At 33.9% G+C, this 16,716-nt stretch overlaps 1 protein-coding gene across 3 annotated transcripts; it reads right to left on the minus strand.

The window, feature by feature from the left end:
* Positions 1-416: 416 nt before the first annotated feature.
* Positions 417-13,717, minus strand: LOC129924405 (dynein axonemal heavy chain 6-like). 3 transcript variants are annotated; one of them, XM_056018627.1, is made up of 10 exons: positions 13,667-13,716; positions 11,600-11,749; positions 11,283-11,411; positions 6,029-6,172; positions 4,625-4,834; positions 3,584-3,796; positions 2,139-2,313; positions 1,685-1,781; positions 1,034-1,173; positions 417-939 (listed from the first exon to the last, which is right to left on the minus strand). In XM_056018627.1, exons 2-10 carry the CDS (start codon positions 11,744-11,746, stop codon positions 797-799), a joined length of 1,398 nt encoding a protein of 465 aa, XP_055874602.1. In that variant the 5' UTR covers positions 11,747-11,749; positions 13,667-13,716; the 3' UTR covers positions 417-796. The 3 variants fall into 3 exon arrangements, with proteins under 3 accessions (XP_055874602.1, XP_055874601.1, XP_055874603.1); XM_056018626.1 differs by having other exon boundaries at positions 13,616-13,710; XM_056018628.1 differs by lacking the exons at positions 11,283-11,411; positions 11,600-11,749 and adding an exon at positions 8,175-8,262 and having other exon boundaries at positions 422-939; positions 13,667-13,717.
* Between the last annotated feature and the right edge of the window lie 2,999 nt (positions 13,718-16,716).

Here is a 16,716-nt window from a genome sequence, read left to right on the forward strand (position 1 = left end):
AGATACTTTGTATTTAATGCAACATCATTTTTAAAAAGCACTGGAATCTTTCTTGGCACCCTGATGGGTCAACCTTAGCTAATACCATCTGCATGCTTCTATCATTACATTATTCACTACCTTCCATCTCTATCCATTTAACAGTGTAATGATATAATCTTGAAATTCAAAAAGGTGAATACACATTATCATATACACTGCACAACATTTTTTTTTTTGGTTAAATAATTAGAGTTTAAAAAAAAATTTGTTTGATTTTCAATATGAATAAATGTGTTGCCAATTATGTCTTAGTAACTCTTAAGCATAGCATCTATTACAATGTATTACAATCTAAATGTATTACATTTCTTCTTTACGTTAGACTCTGCTTTGTTGAGTCATTGACAAAGTTTGATTTTGAAGCCACAACCCCAATTTATTCTCATTGTTATTGTCCCTAATACCAATATTAGTAGTCTTATAGTTGCATTTAGTAGAAAGAAAATATAATGTTTAAGGTCACAATCACATTAGATTTTACAATGACAAAACATAACTCTCAATTTTTTGTTTAGGTAGTTCTTTACAGAGTCCATAATAAAATGTATTTAATGGCAATGTCTTTGATTCTGAAGATTCAGGGTGAACACAGTGGTTCACATGACTATGCAAACCCAATATTGACCTGCATATTTTGCCAAATCTAATGCAGACAAAGCATGGGTTTATTTAAGTTTTCTTTTTGTCTTCTGCACCTGTCTTTGGCCACATTATTAAATATAAAGCTAATCAGTTTCTGTAACAGATCTATGTTTTAATAAAAAGTATGTGTAATTCCTAAGCCATAAAATCCTAAACAAAAAAAAAAAAAGAAACTACTTACTTTGCCCAATCCAATTTTCTCTCCTTCTGGTGATATCATGCTTAATATGTCATTTGTAAATTGAATCTCTTCCTCTGTAGTTAAAAAATAAATTTAATAAATTACTTGTATTTTTTCAAGTTTTGAGTTAGAAAATATGAAGACACTATTAAGCTACTATAAATATACCAGGTGGAAGTCCCTCAACCACAGCAAACTCTAGTCTGTGTATAGCATCAAAACATTTACGTAAATGTGGTTGCACAGCCAATGGGTTTTGAGTCTGTGCAAGTATTTCAAGTAGTTCATCATTGGAGAGAAAGTAGAACCTTAGAAGAGACAGAAATTTATGCCGTCTACAAATATTATTTGGACAAAAATACAATCTAATCTCTTCTAAAAAAAATACTAGCTCACTTTCTTAGCTATTACATCTATAGGTAACTCAAAGCTCCCAAAGTTGTTGTTTTTTATATTCTGCATTTTAAAAAGTTTGTTTAAATGAGAAAATTGGACCAAAAAATTATTTAAATTATAAAGCAAAGGAAGCATTCTATTTGGGAAAAAAGATTCAAAATTTAAATTGCTTGTGAATACTCTAAAATAAATCTTAAGCTAAGTAATTGTTTTTTTGAAGAAAATTTCTTGACATAAAGAAGAGACATTTCTTTAAATAAAGATTTTAGTGTACAGTTTGTACCTATGTGTTAACTTAATCATTCATGTTAGTGTTAGGTTATGTTAATTAGAGCATTAACCAAGTCATTGATTCTATTAGTGCATGTAATCTAACCTAAAGCTTAACAATAATTTCTGTCTATAGCTAAGCTTAAACCTTGCCTTGGAAATGTAACACGCTTTGTTTCCAGGTAGGCTTCAAGACATTTCAGAATTGTATCCAATAATTCATTGTTATATTCAAATGTTTCCCAGAGACCTGTAAAGATTTCATTACTTTTAATGTAGAAATGTTTCATTTAAATATTTGTTTATGTTTTGTTCAAATACTTCCTAAAGTTACTGAAATAGAAAAAAAAAATAAAAAATGTAATGACATTTTGACACCTTCAATAGAATCAGACAACAGATTTCTCAAACCCTGTTCCTACATTTTGATACTTGCTCTACAATTTAAATGGTTGCACTACAATAATGAACTTGAAGATTAAGAGCCATAATCATAATCAGTAATATATATATATACAATGTAAATATTACCATAGCTTTGATTATATCAATGAAATAAATATTTATTATGTAGGGCTAAGAAGTAAAAATTGAACTGAAAACAAACCTGGCTGTGTTCCATTACGTATAGGAGTTTTCTTTACTCTCCTCATAATTTCCTTGTAAGATCTGTCAACTTCAACAAACAGTTTGGCCTCCACTGGAAGCTGCCTCTGAATATCAGGGGCACTAAAAATTGATTCTAAATATAGCCATGTCCTCTGACAGTTGATCCATGATTCCTGGAAAATAAATCTATTTCATAATGAGATGGCACAATTAAAGACAGGGGAAAGAAACTGCAATCCATGGAACAAGGATCTAGGATAGTAGTATAATGAATTGGGATAAAATGGGGTAGCAAAAAGTTTGATAGAATAAAAGACAGTTTAAATGGATTTAAACTGTAATGGAGGTCTGTGGCATTTTACGTCTCGAGAAACGATCTTTTCCATTCGCATCTTCTTGTGTGACTAAAGAGGCCAATCCTTGACTTTTTTCAAAGACATTACTGTCAGAGATGGAGTGACCTCTCCATTGCTGGGGGAAAGCCTGGGCGGTAAATTTGCGAGTGCTGGGCTGCCCAAACGTCAGCACACGCCTCTCTAACGGAGGTAAGAGGTGTTGAAATAGACAAAAAGCAATTGAAAAAAATAGGACCTTAATATTTTAAGAAAATAAACAGGATTTAAATTGTATGTAAGAAGGTATAAAAATAACAATAACATAGTTGGAAAGCAATTGAAAAAAAAAAAAAAGAAAAAGAGGACGGGATTGAAGAGTTATATCAGTGTTTCCCAACTGTGTTCTACGAGGTCTGAATAGGTGTTCCATGAACTACTGGAATAATTAACTAGTAGGCCTAACTCTAACCTCTCTTAAAAAATAAGCAAAGTGTTCCTCTAAATACTCAGAATGTAAAAGTGTCCATTTATGAAAAAGTTTGGAAAACATTGAGTTAGATTAACGGAAGTGTACACATTGATCTTTCAGATCTTGCAATCTATAGAGCAGATGATATAAAGTTCATCAGTTTCTCTGTTCAGTACTTAATGAGGGTGTCATGTCACCAGCACAACAAACAACTCTCTTTACATTTCTCAACGAATGAGTTAGAGTTGGGTGGACTCTGGTGCATCATACATAATTCAAATTCCCAGTCTTCACCAAGATTTGAATCAGAGACCTCTTGGTTTAGAAGCCAAGTGTTTCACCAATCAGCCACCATGGCCTCTGAATATCAACTGGAAAACCAAAAATATACAGAGGCAACAAACATGGTTAATACAGGGCAGGAAACTTAATAAAATATATATTTAACATCGGATGGAGGAACCCTTGGGAGAAACAACAAAGTGAAAGACTTTCTAAACTTTTAATACTTCATTACGAATAATAATAATCTTTATTATCCGTAAGGAAATTTGTCTTACAATTTGTGCATTACACCAAACAAAAAACATTATAACTATAAGAAACCAAAGTGTACATTCTAAACTTCTAACTACTTACCAAAGTCTTATTAAATAAACTGAGACTAGCTGCCCATTCTTCCACTTTGGTTTTAATGGGACCTACATGTCTTGATGACTGAATGGTCTGGATGTTAATGTTACTATCATCTAACAGTTGTTGAATCTCATCTGTGCTCCCAATTATATAGACATCTTTCTGATCTTTGTAAGGCAGTACAGGGAACTCCACATGCTTGGATGCATCCACCACCTGAGCAAGATATTGAGACATAAGTTTCCTATTGTTTTAAGTGGAATTTACCAAAACAATGAATTACTAATTGTAAATTTATCTTTTTCAATGTATTATTCTACATGTCGTGAGGTATATCTACTTACATTAGCACAACACAACATGTATTAAAATTCACTGATTCAAGTCGACTTAACAGATATACATTTATTAAAATAAAACAACAGTTCATAATATACTGGCAATTTCAGCCATCAAGAAATCACATGTAATACTTCACATAAACTGATAATGTAGTCCAATAGAATTCCTTGAATACTTATAACATCTATCTTCTTTCCTAGTCCATGGCGTCTAATGATTTCTGACCATGTGGTCAACTCTCAGAACGAGACTTATTACCCACCATTCAACTGTGGACCCTTGTTTCAGACGTGAAAAATAATAAACACTATAAATCATATTTAATTAGTGATTCCTGACTAGTGCATGTCACAATAGCTATAAAACAATGATGTGACACTAATCAATACCATAGTCACTAACTTTAAAATAGAGTGTGTTTGTTAAAGTAAGGTCTCCAAAAGGTGTATATGAAGTCACCAAAGTTGGTTTTTAAAAAAGTCAATAAGGGTGGTTAAAATAAGGTTGTCAAAGGTGCTTTAAAAATAGTATCATGATGCATTCATTAGCCTACTATAAGAATTATGAAGTAGTCAACAATCATGATTAGAATTTGGACTAAATGTAAAACACTTACAAATCTAAGATAATTTTCATCTTAATAATGAATTGTCTAAAAAAATGCAAAACAATGGTAGATCTTTAATACTAGTGTTAAATTACTTTTTTTAGAATGGCTTCCAGAGCTGCCTGTGAGGACGCCATGCCAGCTATCTCCATCATTTCTTCAGACTTGTCAAATGCATCAATCTCAATCAACAGGCCAAGTGTTAGAGGCTCATCTTTGATAAATTTATAATTCAATGCTTCCTGGATCAAGTCCCAGTGCCTTTTTTTAAGATGTGGGTTTCTGATGTCAGTTATTACCTGAAGCTGTGAGTACATGCAATAACAAAAGTTTTTTAAGATGTGGGTTTCTCATGTCAGTTACTACCTGATGCTGTGAGTACATGTAATAACAAAAGTTTTTGCTCGACCATTTGTCAAGAGTAAGAATAAAATGAATTCAAGAATTGTACAATTTACCAACAGTCTAGTTAACACACCACTTTTGTAATGAGAAGAAAAAAAAACTTTAAATTTTAATTGTGCTGTTCAAATTTTGGAAGTCTTATCAAAAAGAAATTTGCATTTAAATTTCATTGAACTTTATTGTTTTGTACCTTACACTAGCCTGCAATCACTCTCTGATTCTATATGTTCTATCAACTTCCACCCTTTCTTAATATTAAACTATTCACATTTAGTCAACTGTTGTACTTTATATTTTTAATGTTTAATTTTAATAGACCAATTAAATAACTCAAATATGTGTGAAATTTATAAGACTGCTTGAATGTGTCCTACAACTTCCTAAATGTAGGTCTACATGACTAGATTGACACATGGGTATTGGTCTACATGACTAGATTGACACATGGGCATTGGTCTACATGACTAGATTGACACATGGGCATTGGTCTACATGACTAGATTGACACATGGGTATTGGTCTACATGACTAGATTGACACATGGGCATTGGTCTACATGACTAGATTGACACATGGGCATTGGTCTACATGACTAGATTGACACATGGGTATTGGTCTACATGACTAGATTGACACATGGGTATTGGTCTACATGACTAGATTGACACATGGGTATTGGTCTACATGACTAGATTGACACATGGGTATTGGTCTACATGACTAGATTGACACATGGGCATTGGTCTGGAGAAAGCCTCAAAAAATAATTGGTTTTGGGAGAAGAGATGGGTGCCACCAAGGCCTACCAAACCCAATAACATGCTATGACAATGAAACTATTGAAAATCTCAAGCTGTCAACAATAACCTTACTTCCTACTGAAATGCTACTGAGACACACTCTAAAACAATTTATATTGTGGTAACAACAAAGGAAACATCCAAACGTATACCTGAAATCTAGTGTAACATAGCTAAAAACTTCACATCTAAATGTATCATGACAAAAATATTTTATGTGTTAAATAAAAAATCTAAATGAAGCAAACCTAATTGAGGAATTACGCCTCTAATAAACAGAAAACAAACACCTACTCTCTGTTTCATAACTTCAACTTTCTTCTTCAACATGCTGACCACATCATTGGGTGGTAGACCTTTCTCTAGCATCTGAACCGTCTTCAGGTATTTCATAGTGGTGGAGGTCACCTCCTCTGGTTCCAAGTTCATGAATGGAACCTGGTAGCACACACAACCAAAGAAATAATTCATACACAATTCTAAAAGTGTTTTATTGTTTTATTGCAAATATATATTTTTTTATGTTTAAAATCTTATAAACTACAGCAATACTTGCAATATGCATGTCTAATATAATGATTTCAATAAATGCAAGCACTTGGTGCTAAACCTAGATATATATATATATATATATATATATATATATATATATATATATATATATATATATATATATATAATGTCACTAAAAATTAATGTAAGAAATATAAGGGCTTACAATTATTATTATTAAAATAAACAAGGGAAACATAGGGGCAGGGCACCTAACAGTAAAGTGCTTAGATTCTTAACAGTCATATGCAGACATTCATTTTATAGATTACCCTTTTCACAATAAGATGAACATGCTTATAGAAAACCCTATTAGATCAATACTAGGGTTTCCTATATGTAGCAGTAAATCTTTTTATTTAACAATACAATGGTTTTGTTTTTACACAGCTTTCCTAATTTTCAGTTTAAACAGAATTATCTTTACAAAGACATCTGATAAATGAAAGACACTGCCGTGACCTTCTTATTAGAACCAAAAAGAAAATGCATCTACCACTCGTTAATATCTATCCTTATGACTTTGAATAGATGAACAGCTGCTCCACATGTTATCAATGAACTTAAAATGTTTTCTAAAGTCTGGTCAAAAGTCAGTTTACTGTGTAGGCGTATGTGCATGTTATAGGGAAGATATATATATATATATATATATATATATATATATATATATATATATATATATATATATATATATATATATATAGAGAGAGAGAGAGAGAGAGAGAGAGAGAGATTTAAATATGACCAGCAGATAAACCTGGAGCTTTGATAGGCGTGTAGCTGAAATAGTGTTGTATTAGGTAGATAGGCCTGGAGTCAAATTATTATATAAATAAGCCCATGAAAAGTGCTGTATTAGTTAAACAGGCCTGGAGTGAAAATAGAGCTGTATTAATTAAATAACACTAATACAGTTAGATTGGCCGTAATTCGAGCCATGATAGGGCTGTATTAGATGTGCCTGGAGTTATGATAGGGCTGTATAAAACTATATAAAAGTTTGATAGGCCAGGAGCCATGAAAGGGCTCTAGTTTATTAGTTAGATTGTCTTGTAGTAGATATAGTACTAGTTGTACTACATCTAAAGTTCTATTCTAGGTTATTATAGATCATATGATTAGTCATTAGATTGACTGCATCAAAATGTTACAATCAGTGTTGAGTCAGTAACAACGAAATTCATTGAAATGTATTTCTATAATCTAGACTAATAATTAATAAATACTAAAATAGTAGATCTAATTACCAATAGGCAATACTAGATTCTAGATCTAGTATAATACAATAATGACTAATGGTAATATAATAGAGTGTAATAGATCTCTAGACTCTAGGTCTAGCCAGCCTAGGTCTAAGCAGGGAATTGGCCAATCGACTGGCTAGACTAGAGACTACACTAGATTCTAGATCTAGACTAGAGTCACTAGACTGACTAGACAAGATCAGATTAGATTATGATTAGTCTGATTAGATCATTAGACTAGTCCTCTAGTCTCTAGATCTAGGTCTAGATTGACTCGATTCTAGATCTAGATTCTAGAGTATTCTAGACCTAGACCTAAGACTAGTAAGACTACTCTCCTCACTTAGACAGTAGAGTCTAGTCCTCTAGACTAAGATCTAGATCTAGAATCTAGATGTCATGTAGCTAGTACTCTACGTCTCTAGAGAGGCAGAGACTCAAAATAAGACTACTCTCCTCACTTAGACAGTCACAGTCAGTAGTGTAGAGTCTAGTCCTCTCGACTAAGATCTAGATCTAGATCTAGAATCTAGATGTAGCTAGTACTCTACGTCTCTATGATCGATCTAGTCTTGTGAGGGTGTAATTTTTTGACTAAGACTTTCGGTGTTGTTTTTATAAATATTGCTATCGCCACTCACATTCAATGATAACGTAGCTAGAACTGCACAAATGTTGAACATGTGTAGCAGACGCCATGCTTGTTTATATTACGATCTGTGACAGATTCTATATATAGACCTAGATATATATAGATTAGACTTCAAGGAAGAATAAATATGGCCGGATTGTGATGCAGGCCAAATATTATTTATTACAACATTAAAAATAAAATCGAGTATCACATAAGTAAAGGTTTTGTTTTTGTTCTAGACCTAGCGCGGCTAGTCGCTAGAGCTACATCTATTAAAATGATCAAATACTGAATGAGAGAACATTATCATGGCAACTTTTTAAAACAAGGTTACAAAGACAGTTTGTGAGGAAACACAAAATCGACACCCGAAGTGGTCCACCCAGGCAGGTAAAAAGGCAGGTTTCAATATTTTCAGAAAGAACATCAGAATGAAATTCTATCAAAGACAAATGACAGAGAAAAATGGAGAAAGAAGGTTGACAGATCTTGTGTGGTGCCCCAGCAGACCAATGGATAGGTGAAAGTGGATGTGAAGTTAGCTGTGAACTGATAATGAATTGCTCTTAGACATATCAGTATTTCTCTTAGACATGTCATGTAGAAGTGGTTCAGTTTCTTATTAGCATGTTTTCTGTACACTGTCCACGTTTCTGAGGCATAAAGCAATGTAGTGAGGATGATAGCTCCATAGATCCCTAGCTCCCTAGCTTGTCTTTGTTGTGATACATCGTCTGTTCCAGACATTTTTAGACCGTCTGGCCTTGGCAATGCGCAGGTCGATTTCATTATCGAAAAATACTGAATGTCAAATGGAAAGACAAGATACCAGATACTGACTGAAGTCCTTCGAAGAGCGGCTCACCAAAGCATCCACACAATCCTGATGCAGTACAGCTGGGATGGTCAGGACACGTCTGCAGAATGGAAGACCGCCGCATTCCTAAACGACTACTGTATGGCCAATTAAGGGAAGGAAAGAACAGGGACACCCTCAAAGCTTCTCTGAAGGCGTTTAGCATAGACCCAGCCACATGGGAGATAGAGGCACATGACAGAGCATCAAGGCGTCGCGCTATGAAAACTGACGCACAGGTTGCTGAGGAAAACAGAACAACGCTGGCAGAAGAAAAACGCCAGAGAAGAAAAGCAAGGCCAATGACACTAGCTCCAGCTGGAATAACCTGCCCAGTGTACAGCCGAACATTCCAGGCTCACATAGGTATCACAAGCCACATTAGGAGGCACAAAACCCCAGTGCAAAGCCCTCAGCCCCCTGGAAGACAAAAGTGGTTATCATCGAACCACGATGGACGAACTATATATATATAGTTATATATATATAATTGATCTAATTGTTTTGTAAAGGGTCAATCTCTTATTCTTAAAAAAACAAAACATTTCCTTAAAAAAAAATATTATCCTTTAGTTGGAGTGTCTAGTGGCTGTTATGCATCGCTGCAGTTCACGCGATAATATGAAAAACTATTTATTAATTGTTGTTTTAATTTATGCCCAACTTATATGCATACTTAATAGATTTTTTCTCTTTAAAAAATGTAGTAAATAGTATAACAGCACTTACTTAACTAAGCAATACAAATGTAAAAAAAAATTGACAAAAAATGTAACACTGTTTCTGGAAATGTGTTAAAAATATGTTAAATAGTCAAATCCCCAAATAGTAAATAGTTGTAAAAGTGGTGCATTTTTATGAAATAACTGGTTGCATAAGTGATTTTAAAAAAATTAGATTTTTCGCTTTCAGAAAAGAAAAAAGGTGAAAAACTTGACTGACGGACAGGCATTCCACACAAAACTAATAGCGTCTTTTCCCCTTTCGGGGGCCGCTAAAAATTAGCAAAGTCAAAGTGTATCAGCTGCAGACAATGACACATACTTTGGCGTATGTTACATAGCCTGAAATAGGCACAATTAGCATATAGATCGATATATAATATATCTACATCTAGTTTAGCGCTACGGCTCTCAAAAACTTTATGTTGCGTTGCGAAACTTTTTTTTTTTTAATTTTTTTTTTCGGTTAATCTTTTAAGAAGTAGATCTAATTTTTTTTTAGCTCAAATGCAAAAGTTATTTTTGAACAATGACCAATACTAAACACTCGTCCCAGCTTCTAGCGGGTAAAAACTCGAGAACCTGAGGTTCGACACTTGACTCGAGCAGAGTTGTGTTTACTGAGCGCCTAACGACAGCACGGAAAACCATCTACAGATGCCCCCTCTCCCCACTGGTCCACAAATGGGATTGGACCATAGCGTATATAAGCATGCTATAAGCATGAAAGTAGCACTTTATAAAAGCTATACTACTAATAATAATAATATAATCGTTTTTCAAATTTAGAGAAGAATTAATTAACTGCCTGGTTAGGATAGCTGACTAATAGTCGTATGATTAGCGCTTCGGAAAGTCATCACTATAGATCCGAGTTATAGGCCTAACCCTGGTTGCTGCCATACCATACAGGTTGGTCTATCTTTGTAATAAAACAAAACTTGTGAACATCGAAACGAGTATTTATCTTCTACAAATATTTAATTTTCTGAACTCTGTTCATCTTTGTACGATGTTGTCCCATTGATCGATACATGTCCACATCACATCTCTCATTTTAAGTTCGGTTTGGACTTCATGTAGATAGTCCAGTTTAATCACCTCCACCTAAACCGTAAATGATCTTTTTATCTATGTGGGTTAATTAAATAAATGAAGAGACTGATGGACTGCAAACGAACAACGAATTACTGGACAAACAAATTATATAGTAATGGAGAGAAAAAAAAATGTTGGCCATCACGATCAATGAAGTTTTAGCAGACGATTGTTAAGTTTTTGCGTGCAAGCGAAGAGGCGGGATGGAAATTTTAAAAAAAGGAAGAGCAAAATTGACAAAACAAACAAAAAAAAAAAAGGAACATTGGATGTTGCCATTCCCAAAAGACGCATTTGATTGTGCAATGGTGTCATGACCTAGTTCTCGAGGGGAGGGTGCACACTAGAAATCTGATATCCACGCATCTCTTGTTACGACCATCATGAACTACTTTACAAATGACCTACTTTGCACTCATTTAAAGAACTTCAGACGAACCTTCAACTCCTTTTGACGATCTTTTAATGCCTTAGACTTTTGTTGCACAGATTCCATTTGCTCTAAGAGGTCATTCAAATATTGCCGGACTTCTTCCCGATCTGCTTTAGGATCTAGGAGCATTGGATTCTGTTTGGGGGAAAGCATTCATTTGTTTGCATTCAGAATCATAACAATTACACTAGAAAATGGGCGAACCAAGTAAAGTAAAAGTTCCCAAGTATAAAAACACATCCATATATTAATCAACAACAAAAATAAACACAATAAACAATGCACATATACGGAAAGTAAACAAGGTATTTCAAATGTCCAACCTGCATTTTCTCAAACACATTCTTTGCTTCTGACAAATAAGTCTGGCCATCTTTCTCTGCACACTTGTTGAACTTCACAAGAATGGCATCTCTCCCAGACAATGCTCGGTCAATCAAATTTTTAGAGTTATAGATGATAGGCTCCATGGTCTGGGAACAAAACAAGAATGTCTTAACCTTGCATATAATATTTCATATGCGGTATTCAAGTTATCGAAACAATTATTACCATTATTTTCCCATTAATTTCCATACACAGTTACACCCAAGTTTTATTTCCTTCTATTCCGCGATTACCTCTTTTTTTTTACACGAACATAGGAAAAACTGACAGAGATAGACGGACTAATGTTCATAATGACTTCATACATTTATTTTTCCATGACAGACTGCCACTGGCTATGGTCTAATACAGTGATGCTCAACCGAATTCGACCTGCGGGTCATTTTAACTTTCGACACGCGTGTCGCGGGCCACATCAATAAAAGGTAAAATAATGGAATCCAAATTCTCCAAAAACTATTTGAAAATATTGGATCTAGTATTAATTAATGGGATATTTAAAGTCATCATTTTTTACGCGTCTAAAAATGGGATAATTTCTCTACTTAAAATGTGAGCGACATTGTAGCTACCTTTACCACCAACTTATTTTCTTGTCTCTTTTTGGTTAATATTCCCATCGACCCTCCAATCTCTAGGCGTAGTTTGACCAATCTTTTATACGCGGCTCAAACCAAAAAGGCCTTCATATTTGTTTTATAATGCCGCTGTATATGTTCTTGTTTTTGAAACAGCCAGACTTTCTTTACAAAACAAATATGCTGGCTAATTATCATGTTCCACAAAAAAAGATCGATTCACTTTTCTCGGTAGATTCCCATTTCATAAACTCATAAACGCACAATCGTTAAAGGTCATGGTACCAATCCTTCAGAGAAAAAGTGGAGGCCCTAACAGTTTTGAAGGGGTGAGGATTTGATTTTCTACTTTTGTGCCGACGTTTCGGCGGGCCGGATGAAACTACGTCGCGGGCCGGTTCTGGCCCGCGGGCCGTACTTTGGGCATCACTGGTCTAATACATACTGTATATTCCCTTCTGCAACCGTAGCAAGTGGACAGACAATATACAGCAATATGCAATATAGGCTATTATTCGTCAAACGTCTTAAAACGCAATTCTCCTAATAACCAAATTTTGCGACCCATTAATAGTCGTCACGGGTCAGCTGACTCCTGACCAGGCGCCTTCGACAGTCACGGAGGTCACGCCTGACTCCCCCCCCCCCAGCCCCCCGAAAAAAAAAAGAAAAAATCAAACTACTGTTTAAAAATATATGTAGGCTAACTTCAATTTTAATGTGTTTTATTTTAGAATAATCACTAAAAAGACAGTCTGATTAATATAAGAAAACAGCCTAGAGTACTATATTTAAAAATCTCAAATGCATACATATACTATCCTACTTGTATACATAATAGTGATAATACATTGTCTTATACGTTGAGTGATAAAGGGGAGGCTCTACATAATAACCTCATTATTTCAGATTGTGTAAGGAATTTTGTGCGGCCCGCGCCTTGAGATTCTAACATTTTGTGTAGCTCGCCAAGTCAATAAGCTTAGAGACCTGCTTTCAACTAAAAAATATTATACAAATGATTTGATAGGCCCCTATCATTCATTTTCTTGCTGTTTTTTTTTTCTTGCATCTTTTTTTCCCAATAACCTATTAATACAGTACTCTAAACATTATAGCCTCCTTCAGTCGCAAAGTGACTGTGGATCATCTGTCAGAAATAATAAAATGAAAGCCTGGGCATTGGCTATACTCGGAGCGATGTCGCCCACATATCAGCACCCCCCCCCTCTCCACGTAGCTGACGTGTCTAATAACATCAAGTGCCGATACAATATGGGATAAGGGGCGTCGCACATTCTGCCAGAATGTTGAACTGTATGCTGCATGCTGCCTAAGGGTAATCAGCTCCTATTTTTTTTAGGGTTGACTCACAAATCCTTTCCCATGTTTGGATATAGCCGCAAAGGTTCAATTTTCTTTTACCTAGCCAGACAAGGCTAACGAACTCCTCCTACCGATTCTGTAAAGTTGTTAGGAGAGCAAAAGGGACCCCCACAATAGAGATTCAAACATATCAATTTCGACGGGTCAGAAACTTTAAGTTGTTAACATTTCTTTCATATTTTTTGTTCTCATTAGTACGACTATAGGCCTACTTTAAATCTTACGGCTGGCTATTCTGACGTGGTTAAGAAGTGTCCGCTTGTAGCGTGTTCGTAATATAAAAATGCAGCTCCGTATTTACAGCAGTGCGTCAACCCAGGGCCTTACCCTCCATAAACTCAAAAATATTTATTTTTTTTTACGAATATTTGTATATTTATTTTTTTAAAGAAGGAAAATGGCAAAAAATTTGCTAGTTCTCTATTTCTTTAATGTAAAAAATGGCATGCTTTTAGATATAAACATTATTATTTTTACTAAGTATTTTTTTAAAAAAGCTTTTGAAAAAGTGTAGGAGCACAACAGGGGCCTCAACTCTCAGTAGACGTCTTTTTAATTGTATCCTCATTCTCATTATTTAACAAACATCATTTTCTAAATACTTGCATTACAACAATACTTCCATTACATAAGTACTTCCATTACATAAGTACTTCCATTACATAAGTACTTCCATTACATAATTACTTCCATTACATAAGTACTTCCATTACATAAGTACTTCCATCACATAAGTACTTCCATTACATAAGTACTTCCATTACATAAGTACTTCCATTACATTAGTACTCACATTACATAATTACGTCACTGACATCACTACTCCTATAACATCACTACCTCCATTACATAACTACTTCCATTACATAAGTACTTCCATTACATAAGTACTCCCATTACATAAGTACTTCCATTACATAAGTACTCCCATTACATAATTACGTCACTGACATCACTACTCCTATTACATCACTACCTCCATTACATAACTACTTCCATTACATAACTACTATTATTGTAAAACTACATCCATTACATCATCATTTTCATTACATCACTACATTCATTACATGACTACTTCCATTACATTGCTAATTCCATTACATCACTACATTAATTACATGACTACTTCCATTACATTATTAATTCCATTACATCACTACATTAATTACATGACTACTTCCATTACATTGGTAATTCCATTACATCACTACATTAATTACATGACTACTTCCATTACATTGCTAATTCCATTACATCACTACATTAATTACATGACTACTTCCATTACATTGCTAATTCCATTACATCACTACATTAATTACATGACTACTTCCATTACATTGCTAATTCCATTACATCACTACATTAATTACATGACTACTTCCATTTCATTGGTAATTCCATTACATCACTACATTAATTACATGACTACTTCCATTACATTGCTAATTCCATTACATCACTACATTAATTACATGACTACTTCCATTACATTGCTAATTCCATTACATCACTACATTAATTACATGACTACTTCCATTACATTGCTAATTCCATTACATCACTACATTAATTACATGACTACTTCCATTTCATTGCTAATTCCATTACATCAGTACATTAATTACATGACTACTTCCATTACATTGCTAATTCCATTACATCACAGATCATACTTTTGTTATATCGTGTATTTCCTGACTTTTCCGTTGAAAGTTGAAAGTTTGAAAGCCTTACATATTTATTCTGTAGGTCTACCCCTCCCCCTTCCCCTACTCACCCTGTATCATCTTAGAACTTGAATAGATTCTAGTTCTTCTTTTTGGCATAGTTTTCTGTTTTAAATGGCCTACCATAGCTTGGCTAAATCTGCACCCGTCACCGAATTAATGTATAGTTCCACCTCCTTCGCCTCCCGTCCCATTTACAGCTGTTTACAATTATTCGGTATTCGCGATAAGTTTACATTGTTTGAATAATTAGTTTCTTTTCCTCTTCTACTAGTAATGAATCTCCCCCCTCCCCTCCCAATTTCACACGATTCACAAAAAGTGAAATTGTCATCTAGAACCAAATTACAATCTAGGCGAGACATAGCAACACACAATATGAGAATAATGATGTCAAAAATTTAATAGTTATATATTTAAATATCAATAGGCCCTATAAAATTCTATAGTAGGATTTAGCTTCTGAAAAAAAGGCAGAAACAACTTTATGAATACACCGAAGTTTTCTTTTGTATTTTGTTTTTTACTAATTAAGAATTAGATTTTAATTTTTTTTTATAAATCTTAGTCTGTGTAATTTAAAATGCTCACACACTAGCAGATAATGAAAGCATCACCTAATTTTTGGTATACAAAATTGAAAAAAAAATTATATCTTCACAGAGATGCCACAAGTATCTTGCGTATTTTTGTACGCAAATGGACACGCGAGTACGGTTTAACATCTGAAAAGGAAATACGCATTCCTCCCGCGAAAGCAAAAAAAAAAGTTTAAAAAATGTTTATAAAAATTTATAAAAAAAATTAATACGAAAAAACAACAACAACAACAGCAACAAACTAACAAAAACAAAAAGAACAAAACCAAAAACAAAAAGTTGTTTCAATCATATAGAACTATATAGATCAGTGCATCCATGCCGGAAATGGATTATTCTTACTACGATATTTAACTTTTTCTTTTCTTGCGCTGATGCGCGAAGATTTCAACTACTGAACTAGACTCTAGACATCTAGACTAATTATTACTAATTAGACCTAGAATATCTAGATCTTGCTGATGCCAACAAAGTGGAGTACCTTTCAATGTGTCAGCTTATTCCTAGACTTGTTATCTAATGGTATGTACTAGACTTAATTAATTTTTATCTATATTTATTATTGACTACATCTACATCTAATTAATAATCTATACTGATACTATTTATTTAACTATACTATTACTAGATAGATCTACTAGTTACCTAGATCTAGTAACTATACTGTTACTATACTATTATTATTATGTCTAGATCTATACTTTTATATAGATTAGATTTGATTAGATCTAGTCTAGTCTAGTCTCTCTGTCTCTAG

The sequence above is a fragment of the Biomphalaria glabrata genome, chromosome 2, assembly GCF_947242115.1.
Source record: "Biomphalaria glabrata chromosome 2, xgBioGlab47.1, whole genome shotgun sequence".
Taxonomy (NCBI): Eukaryota; Metazoa; Mollusca; class Gastropoda; family Planorbidae; genus Biomphalaria; species Biomphalaria glabrata.

What these genes read in the sequence shown, in the direction of transcription:
- LOC129924405 (XM_056018627.1), bottom strand. Translation starts at nt 11,746, where the DNA reads ATGGAGCCTATCATCTATAACTCTAAAAATTTGATTGACCGAGCATTG. An exon ending in TTGAAGTTATGAAACAGAGA is followed by an intron (nt 4,835 to 6,028) that starts GTAGGTGTTTGT and finishes ATGTACTCACAG; the next exon opens with CTTCAGGTAATAACTGACAT. An exon ending in AAGCGTGTTACATTTCCAAG is followed by an intron (nt 1,174 to 1,684) that starts GCAAGGTTTAAG and finishes GTCTCTTCTAAG; the next exon opens with GTTCTACTTTCTCTCCAATG.